We start from the raw sequence: 10,214 nt of genomic DNA, 5'->3' as shown, positions 1-10,214 counted from the left end.
ACGAAATTTCATAATGCGAAGTAAATAAAATTTATTACCCTCTTCTACTAGAGGAATTACAAGATTCAATCCATCAGCCATTTTAAAAAGGAAAAAAAACGAAAAAGGAAAAAACAAAAATTACTTCTATGAAAATGACTATCAACGGTACAGTTAATCCGAAATGAAAAAAGCAGCAGACCAAGATGTGCTAACAGCGATATTCCTGCTTACTGAGTAAGCGGAGTAGGTTTCAGAACTTGCTTCTCGGTTCAGTGGCCCATGGAGGCGGAATGATTTCGTAAACTTCAGTATGTTCTTCTTTCTTGGTTTCCTCTTCATCTAACACATCCTCTGAAAATGCTTTAGGATTTGCTTTGATACAGTTCTGCAAAGCAATAAATGGATGCACGCAATCTGATCCCTACAAAATAACATATAGTTAGTAATTTCGATTCATCATCCCCAATAAAAACGGCTGCATTTACGAGGATTATAAGGAGTTGAGACATAACATTTTACGTACCCCATCACCTCACGACAGAGATCCAAAATTCGTTATAAAACGGAGTAACAGACAATGGTTTCAGAGCATATAATATATACTACATATTTTGGAAGTGTTATCGCCACTCGACACAAACCAAATCAGAGAAGGCACATAAAATCGAAAAGAGAAAGGGGTCAACGGATACAAAGAAGAGCCGGTTCGTTTAAGATTTCTAACCTTTTCTTCAGAAGTACTCTTTATGAAACAGACAAAAGCCTCAGAAAACTGAGTTCCACAAGGACCACTTCGTAATTCAGCTACACAAGGACATTCTAGTGCTTTCTGTGCCTTGGCATCAAGAGACTGGAGAGAAATAAGAACAAAAGCATTTTAGTTTGTACTCGAAGACAAACAAACAAAATCGACCAATCACATTGAAAGGGGGACTAACCTCGTTCTCATCGTCACTGAAAGCAGTAGCTTCTGCAGAAGGCAACGAGATTGTTTCAGTACTACGACACACCATGATATGTTATCCAAGAAAGTTGAAGGAAGATTGCATTATTTACCGATAAAATACAAAGGGAAAAAAAATTGAATATGCAAAGAGGAACATGCTTATTTATCATAGAGACATGTTCCATTGGTTCACCTCTTAGGGCCAAAACTAGTTAGTAACGATTCCAACTATTTCACTGCCATTAGTCATTCTAACGACAAATGGATTTATACTTGAATTTCTAACGAGAAATTGGGCCTGAAAGGCTGAAACACTTCCCACGTGGATTAGAAACTAGCTTTAGGATTATCAACAAATTGTCTCAACTTAGGAGGTGGTCAACCGACTATGGCAGTCGATGAATGTTTTTCATTCAGAGACATCTTTAGATAAGATGAGCATAAGAAAAGGAGGAGATCACCATTAGATATATCTTATGTAAATGCTATTGTCAGATAGGACAATTAGTCATAACACATGATGGGAACAAAAGGCAAACCATGGAAGCCCTTGAGAAAAGCTTGAAGCTGACAAATTGAGGCTCTTCTGTTTGAAGAGAGAAGGCATTCAAAAGATCGAAAGATATCTACTGTTTCATCCTACAATATGCATAGTGGCAAAGCAAGAACAATGATTTTACGAGTTAGGAAAGGGAAGAACCGTCTGAGTAATCCTACATTGGTTGTCGGAGGGGGTGGTGACTATTTTTCAAGTGCGAGTGGAATAGGTCTCACTAGCTAGCTTTTGGGGTAAGGGAGGCGCAATATCAGTTTGGGCCAAGGCAGTCCCAAGATGGCAACCACAAGAACAACAACTCGGCCGTATACAAAAACAACACATGGTACCACTCAACCACGAACCTCGCCATTAATGATCGAACCCTATCACTATACAATGGAGAGCGACACTTGATACGACCGGACCAAGTCAGGTTTCAATGTAAGAGTAAATGTTGCCACCATTCCTACTTAGCACTATGATCTCAATAAAGAGGAATTTGTAAATTTCTTCAGACTATCTCATTTTACACATTGAAATTCAAATCAATCCCTAAAGTAATTAATGGGTTTAGGTCAAGTAAAATCCCTCCTTCCCCTCCCTAGGTCTAGTATGCAATTGAAATTTCAAAACTTTCACTCACAATTTCACAAAGCAGAACAGTAGGAACAAAAATGAGAAAAGTTATTGTCTTTTGCTTAAAGAATAATGACTAACCTGCAATTAAATCTTCAATTGAAGTTGGAGAAGAATTCCTTCTTGGAGGAGAAGCCTCTTCTTGATTACTCTGAGGATCCACATCAGAGATAATGCTCTGACCTTGACCCATAGAAACTGTATACTAATGAAATTAGAACTTCACCAGATGAAGATTAACAAATGAAACTCGGAAAACTTAAACCCAATTTTATGGGTTTTCAGTACAAACTGAGAAAGATCCAGTTAAGGTTTCTCCTGAAGAATTAAAATCAAAATTAGAAGTAAGGGGTAAGCAAGTATGAGAGTGAAGAAGAAGAAGAGTCTGGTCTAACTAGTTTCAGCAAGGCGGCTCTCCTTTCCTCCTGGCTCGTTTGGGAGTGGGCGGCCCAAACTCTAGTAATTGGGCTTGGGTGGCGTATTTTGAGCCCGATCTCGAATTTGACACCATGTTTCAATTCAAAATTTCGAATGTTTGTTATTGTCTGACTTCCCTCGTATGATCTCTTTGCATTACCAATTTAATTATTTGCTTGACTCAAACAAGTCAAGTTCTAGTGTTCAACAAAAAAAAGAAGTTCTAATAACGAGATGGAAAAGAAGCAAATATAACGTCTGTTAATACCTAGGCATCTATCTATTCTATAAAGATGTTTGAACGTGACACATGCGACATTCCGATACACATTTGATAAAGTTATTTTTTGGATTGGAGTACAAATTTAGTTTATATTAAAGTATATGTTCGACGAGTACTGATTTTAGTTTGTCTCAACATAATTTGGTGATGGTCAGCGTTTTGGACATCTACTTTTGATTTCAGTGAATGTATACCTTAGTCGATCAATATTAATTACTCCATAATTTACTTATAAGACAACTTAATTTTCGGTCAGAAAAGTATATATTTTTGCATTTTATACCCGAACTACCACCACCTCCGCCCACTACCATCATTTATCTTACTCATCTCTCTCCCCCAACTCTCCGAGAAAAAAATCTTGGATTACATTCTTTTCATGAAGTCCCTATCTGGAGTTTCACCATTGGAACCTTTAGGTTGGCGTAGAGAGAAATTGAGATAGAATGTGGTGACGGTGATAGTGGTCGGAGGACATGTGGTGAGTTAAGGGTAAAATGCATAAATGTTAATTTCGGGATAAAATTTAAGTTGTCCTCTAAATCAACGGTAGTCAACTTTTTTCTTTTGTTTTGCAAATGATAGTCAACTCTAATTAATCAAAGTCTACATGTTTCATAACCAAATATGGATGCCCCTAGAGTAGTCTTCGCCCTAAGTAGTCTTTTCGATGCATAATTTGAGATTTTTAATGTGTTATTATCTTCATTAGATGTCTCTTTCTTTTTCTTTTTTGCTACGATCCCTTTTGTGTTTTTCTCTAACAATTACATTTTTCTTTGGCAAAAAAAATATTGTTTATAAGAGAAAAGGACTTTGTTAGCTAGTAAGCTAGGCATCGTCATATTGGTGTATTTTACCAAAAGCCACTCTCCTCCTCAATATGAATAGTTACGCTCCTGATCTAAAAAAATTTGGTTTAACCTTGTTTTGGTATTCGTTTTTTAACCATACAAGTGGACTTTTCAATTATCGACGACCAATAGACCACTTTTATTTTTGTTATTTATGTTTTCGCCAGCTTCATGTTCTTCACATCTCCATATATGTAGATGAAACAACTGCTGCAACACAAAAATTTAGAAAAATTGTTTTAGGTTTGACAAAAAACGAAAAAGAACTTACTAACAAGGTCAGTTTTTATCATCATTTGTCGTAAGATAATTTTTTTTTTCTTCGTATTCATAGTAACTATCATGTTATATTTTCCTTAAGTCGTTTTTTCGTGTTCGTCATTTTCTTAAATTTTCAGTTACGCACATAACACAAATTTATTGAACCGCTACATTAGGTCGTGAGTGAGTGGACTAAAAACCCATTTTGGTATTTGTATGGATTGAAGTGTCAATTATCCTTGTTTAATGGTGCTAATCTTCATTAGTTAAAAAATTGAGTCATCATCACCCACACAGTTGATAACTTGTTTACTTTTTCACTCTTCTTCTTGGGCGCTTTTTCTTTTTCCCCCTTTTCGAAATCCATTCGCTTTTTTTTCTCTCTTCTCTTCTTCTTTCTCTTGGAGCGATCGTCGCTCCATCTGAATTCTACGGTATGGATCTAGATCAATGGATTTCAAAGGTTAAAGACGGCCAACATTTAATGGAAGACGAACTTCAGCTTCTTTCTGAATACGTAAGCCCTTTCATTTTCCGATGTCTTCAGTAATCTAGGGTTTTGTATTTTACAGAAAAATTATAGTCTTGTAGCTAGACATAGGGCAATTTGTTATTGCCCTAATAATGAAAGTTGACGATAATATATCTTGTTCTTATTTGTTTTTGGTAGAGGGTAAAAATTATTGAAGAAATTTTCAGTCTTACTTTTGATTTCGTTTTATGATCTTGATTATTGGCATTTACAAGAAACCCTTATTGTGTAATTGATAAAAGAAAGAACATATGGTTAGTTGTTCTTTGTACTAATTTTGAAAATAGGAGTATCTTGATGTAGTTAGTGTTTAATCCTAGTTTTCTCCACACATTCAGAATTGTTTCTTAACTGAACGATGTCGATTACCTTTAGAATTCAGAAGGGATGACTACTAGGTTGAATAGATTCATTTACAGACCCAAATTTTCATGCTTATCTCTTAGTTTATTTGCCTATTCCTAGTCAAAGTTCTTTTGTTTGTGCCATTTCATTCACAGACCCAACGCACAAGTTCTTTTTATCTATTTTTTTTTCAAAAAATTCTTGCTGCGATTTTCCTTCAGTGAATAATCGTAATTATAGTTATCACCAGCATCATCGTTATCTCAGGTTATGGTACGTCAAGATGGATAAAAAGCTGTTTACTTTTAACTTTTCTTTGGACCGACAACTTATTTTACTTGAACTCTTAATCGAGGAAGAATATAGAATAGGGCAGTTTTAAAGGGCCCTCCCATTCTTGTCAAAAGGGCCCTCCTTATGAATTCGGTACGAGCCCACCGAATTCACAGAGAAGTTTCGGCCCGAGCCCACCGATTGTACAAGAGACCTCTCGGTCCTAACCCACCGAATTTCTACTCCAATAGCCTATTTTGTGATTTCGGTGGACTCAGACCGAATTGTGAATTCGGTGGGCTCGCACCGAATTCACAAGAGGGGCCCTTTTAACAAGAATGGGGGCCCTTTTAAAACTTCCCTATAGAATAGGATAGTGTCCAACTACCGTTTTGTTAATTATATTAATATGATACATCTAAATGGGTGAAGTAGTTCAAATCTTGGTCTTTTTGCTCTTACCTCTAATTGATAAATTAAAAATCATTCAAAACCACTGCAAAAGCAATTCGACCCTATACACTGAACTGTTTAACTCCACGCAGTTGGTTTTTGTTGCGTATAAAGCAAACCTATTCCTACACATATCTAAACATTCACTGTACAATTAACACATTAGTGATACATGTGTGTATTTGCACAAGGAAAAAAATATTAGAAAAAAAAATAACTTTTTACCAATTTTACATTATGTTTGGACCTTAAACCCAATCTATTTTTTAGTTTGGACCTATCGCTCACCGACCCTTCTTCCAGACAAGTTTATGGTAAACTTTTAAAGTTGAAACAAGCGGTAGAAGCACTTTATATTTGGAACACGACATAAGTATGAATGTATGTTTCCATTCAAGTTACTAAAGTTCATCACAAATGCCATGGACTCATGGGAATCCTTGTAGTTATTTATCTGGCATTGGAGAATTCCAGGGAATGACGTTACTTTTGGCATTGGTATTCTAGATATAAGACATCAAAGGGGGTGAGAATTAAGCCGTTGTTTTCAAAAGAATGAAAAATTGATTGAAGTAAGTCTTAAGAAGCTATACCCAAGCATATCAGGTTCTGCAACATGAGGTACCTATTTACTACGAGCCAAACTAAGTAAAAACTTTTCGTCCTTGTTTCCTTCTCTGCAAACTATTGTGGAGATTTGGTATCGGAATCACAGGGAAATCACAGAAATACATAGGTTGGAAAAGTATGTTAAGAAAGCTTCTGAAATGACTTGACAAGATATAATGTCTGTACAGTTTTTGAAATTTATTTGTGATACTCATTTTCATTATATTTTCTTTGTATCTGTTTATTTAACAGGTCAAAGATATTCTGATTGAGGAGTCAAATGTGCAGCCAGTCCACAGTCCAGTAACTGTTTGTGGTGACATCCATGGTCAGTTTCATGACTTAATGAAACTATTCCAAACAGGAGGTCATGTGCCAGATACAAATTACATTTTCATGGTAAATTTATGTGATGTTACTCATGGGACAAAAATATTATAGTATGTCGCAAGTTGCGACAGATTTCTTTCACTAGATATGACTCCTATAACATAATTAGTTTTATATGCTCGTTCTTGCAAGTACTAAGCCTTTCAAATTCTTGCAGGGTGATTTTGTTGATCGTGGATACAACAGTCTTGAAGTTTTTACAATTCTTTTACTTCTTAAAGCAAGGTACTTGTTGCTCGTATCCTAATTTCTCTCTCTCTCTCTCTCATACATATGCATGCCTGTAAAGTAGCCAATTGTTGACATGGTCTTTTAACGAACATGTACTAGTTGAGTAAAACTTGAACTCGCGAACATAGTGTATTATTGTTAACTCATATGTTGATTAAGCAGTAAAACTCAAAGCTGGGTGATCATTTTTATTACTATCTGAGTATCTGTAAATGAGTAGCATTTGTACTCATCGTTTGCTAATCTAGTTTTTTTATTCATATCTTAACAAATTAATGGGTTAAAGTAAACTAATACAAGCAAACTCTTCTACAGTCGGAAGTCAGCCTAATAATTTATGTTAATGGTGGTAAGGCTAATCATAGGTTCGCTCATCACATAGCAAAACGGTCACAGCCTCTCTTTAATCTTTATGCATATAAAAGTGTATGGGATCTAATAACATATGCCAAGATTTCTTCCAAGTGTATGTACACATTTATAGGTTTGATGGGAGCTAGTAATGAGTCAAGATTTCTCTCGAGTCTACTCAAGTTTTGGTCTGCTTTTGGAATTGGACGGACTTTTTTGTCAATGATCTCCATGGTGGGAAGATGATTTTGTTCATATGTATTTAATGGATTATAGTCACACGTCATACGATAGAGAACATAACCCTGATGTATGCATAAGTTTTGAGTATGAACTAGTTTTCTAGTTCTCACTTGGAGAAACTTATCAATAGTTTTATTAATGGCTTGAGTTCTTAAGTGTAAATCAAATGCTTCAGAATCGACTGATGGAAAAGTTGCCTGATATTTTTGTGGGCAATCTCTGTTGTGACAGATATCCTGCGCACATAACTCTATTGCGAGGAAATCATGAAAGCAGACAACTTACTCAGGTAAGCTTGCTTATTTGATATTCAGCCGAATGTGGCTTATTCAGTTCCTGATTTCTGACCATTTAATTCCCATTTTAGCAGTATAATCTGGAAACCAGTAGAGTGTATGTTCAAAAATAATCTATTTGACCTGCTATTCCCCATCATCTAATTGGATATCATTGAAGTACTATTACCACTTGCAAGTCATGTGCAAACTACTTTCCCTGTTCCAGCAGTTTTAGGCCTACTAATTATCACATAACCACAAAAGAAATGGAAAAATGGTTTTTGAAGCTTCTGTAGGTGCAACTTAGATTGGGACACTTTTGGTATTCACGTCCTAAATTAGAATGTCTCTGGGTATCTCATTTCATTATAGTGGTTGAGCTTATGGAATGTTTTCTCCGTTTTCACTAGGTCTATGGTTTTTATGACGAGTGTCAAAGGAAGTATGGCAACGCTAACGTATGGCGGTATTGCACTGATGTTTTTGACTATCTCACTCTTTCAGCAATTATTGATGGAACGGTATTCTCTCTTCTCATTCTGGTTTTTCTTCTTGTTAATTCTGCGTGTTTATATTATTATGTGCTGTTATGCTTTGAATATCAGGTGCTGTGCGTCCATGGTGGTCTTTCACCTGATGTTCGAACAGTTGATCAGGTTTGTCTTGGGTTGGGTCGTTTTAAAGTTTATTATATATTTCTGTTTTATACCTAGTGGTAAAACAACAAGCAATTCCCTCTTATGATTTTCCTCTTCTTTATGTTTCTGACAAGTCAGATGAGAGTTATAGAGCGAAATTGTGAAATCCCTCATGAAGGGCCTTTCTGCGATCTCATGTGGAGTGACCCTGAAGAGATTGAAACATGGGCAGTTAGTCCCAGGGGTGCAGGTTGGCTTTTTGGATCTCGAGTGACAACTGAGGTAAGCAAAACTTGTGTTCTCCTTGCTGAAAAATATAGTTCTCCCACTGTCAGCTTAGAATCACTTATTGAAATTGAAAAATGTTTATGCAGTTCAATCATATAAACAATCTAGATCTGGTTTGTCGGGCCCACCAGCTTGTGCAAGAAGGTCTGAAGTACATGTTTCAAGATAAGGGCCTTGTAACTGTACGTAACATACACACTTCCATTTGGAACCCTTTTGTCGTTTGTATGAATTTTAAAAGTATTATCTGGTGCTCGACAATGTTTTAGCCACACCCCCCTGAGAATTATATTCATGGTTATTGCAGGTGTGGTCTGCACCAAATTATTGTTATCGTTGTGGAAATGTAGCTTCAATATTGAGTTTCGATGAGAATATGGTATAATCTGGTGCCTTCTATATTTTGTTGTTCCAGTTAAATCTAAGAAATTTTTTTTTTAGATTTCCTAGTATCTGAAGTAATGTATCATAATTCATAAACATGGTGGTGATAATGCATAACTAGGAATGAACTGTTTGAAGATCAAAAAAATGGTGAACCCTAGTTGTAGAAGATATTCTAGCCAAAAAGCAACTCAATTTGATGACCAAAGTTTCAAAAAGAAAATTTGATGACCAAAGTAATGGATTATACGGACTCAATCCCACTGGGAAACTGAACTAAGAAATGTGTAGGTCGATCATTTTTCGTTCTTTATCACCATTGCTTCTCTAATTTGCTTATAATACATTGTGTACACTGACTTCTGGCTCTAGAGATGACGTGCATTTGGATATTTCGTTATAGGTCACCCTGTCATAATATTTTACGGTTTTTTACTGGTTCATATGTGTAATCAAAGTTGACTATTCTGCCTGCACCTTACTTGCCCTAGTACGAATAACACATCCTGATGACCCCTACCTTGCAGTCTAAGCCCTTCCTGGAATTTTTTAATTTTGACAACCACCTATACCAGTCTTTGTGGTAGAGATGCCTAACTGATGTCAAATGCCTAGCTTAAGATGGTTTTCCTCAATAGGCATTAACAAAACTGTTCAAAATTTAATTGCAACAACCTGAACCCTAACTAAATTATGTTGTTATACATACTGATGCAATGATGTCTAATCTCAGGGTTAATTTTTTATTTTTGATTGCCGAAAAAGAATAAGATAAGAGAATGAGACATAACTCTGATTGTTATTCCGTTTGGTAATTATGCAGGAGAGGGAAGTAAAATACTTCACAGAAACTGAGGAGAACAACCAAATGAGAGGTCCAAGGTCAGGTGTTCCGTATTTCTTATGAGCGAGGCAAGGGTATCTACTACTTTGCCGTCCCTTGTAAAATTATTTATGGAGCTTGGAGATTCTTCGATATTGTGACTGAAAAATGAAAAAAATATAGAACCAAGGAAACTTTGGATACTTTTTAAACATTTGCATAGTAGTAAAAATTTTATCAGCTTTTGATTTGCATTTGTATATTAAAAGCTTATAGTATTTATTTGTTCTCTTTCTGTCTCTCAATCTGATTTTTCTTGTAGGTTTTGTTGGTTTCGTGTGAAATTTTCCACTTTCTGTTGTTAGATCTTAAGGCTCTATGCCTTCTAATTATACTTCTCGTTATTGAAATTATGATTCATTGTGTAGGCTGTTATTGTTTGATTACCCGTTCTAATAC

General features: G+C 35.8%; 2 protein-coding genes across 4 annotated transcripts; one reads left to right on the top strand and one right to left on the bottom strand.

Moving 5' to 3' along the window:
• Nucleotides 1-6: 6 nt before the first annotated feature.
• On the bottom strand, nucleotides 7-2,686 carry LOC147563862 (mitochondrial intermembrane space import and assembly protein 40 homolog). Its single transcript, XM_086641494.1, has 4 exons — nucleotides 2,184-2,686; nucleotides 921-952; nucleotides 707-832; nucleotides 7-403 (listed from the first exon to the last, which is right to left on the bottom strand). Exons 1-4 carry the CDS (start codon nucleotides 2,293-2,295, stop codon nucleotides 233-235), a joined length of 441 nt encoding a protein of 146 aa, XP_086497620.1. The 5' UTR covers nucleotides 2,296-2,686; the 3' UTR covers nucleotides 7-232.
• A 1,420-nt stretch (nucleotides 2,687-4,106) lies between these two features.
• On the top strand, nucleotides 4,107-10,009 carry LOC147563861 (phytochrome-associated serine/threonine-protein phosphatase-like). 3 transcript variants are annotated; one of them, XM_086641404.1, is made up of 11 exons: nucleotides 4,217-4,738; nucleotides 4,835-5,169; nucleotides 5,440-6,528; nucleotides 6,677-6,744; nucleotides 7,576-7,633; nucleotides 8,033-8,143; nucleotides 8,228-8,278; nucleotides 8,399-8,542; nucleotides 8,635-8,730; nucleotides 8,856-8,927; nucleotides 9,756-10,009. In XM_086641404.1, the coding sequence occupies exons 3-11, from the start codon at nucleotides 6,475-6,477 to the stop codon at nucleotides 9,837-9,839; spliced, it is 738 nt and encodes a 245-aa protein (XP_086497530.1). In that variant the 5' UTR covers nucleotides 4,217-4,738; nucleotides 4,835-5,169; nucleotides 5,440-6,474; the 3' UTR covers nucleotides 9,840-10,009. The 3 variants fall into 3 exon arrangements, with proteins under 3 accessions (XP_086497514.1, XP_086497530.1, XP_086497522.1); XM_086641388.1 differs by lacking the exon at nucleotides 4,835-5,169 and having other exon boundaries at nucleotides 4,107-4,434; nucleotides 6,382-6,528; XM_086641396.1 differs by having other exon boundaries at nucleotides 4,249-5,169.
• Nucleotides 10,010-10,214: the final 205 nt, after the last annotated feature.

Source organism: Eschscholzia californica, unplaced genomic scaffold (genome assembly GCF_041429995.1).
Source record: "Eschscholzia californica isolate CP2 unplaced genomic scaffold, dmEscCali1.0.p SCAF_1, whole genome shotgun sequence".
Classification (NCBI taxonomy): Eukaryota; Viridiplantae; Streptophyta; class Magnoliopsida; order Ranunculales; family Papaveraceae; genus Eschscholzia; species Eschscholzia californica.
This window is presented reverse-complemented; position numbering and strand designations above follow the sequence as displayed.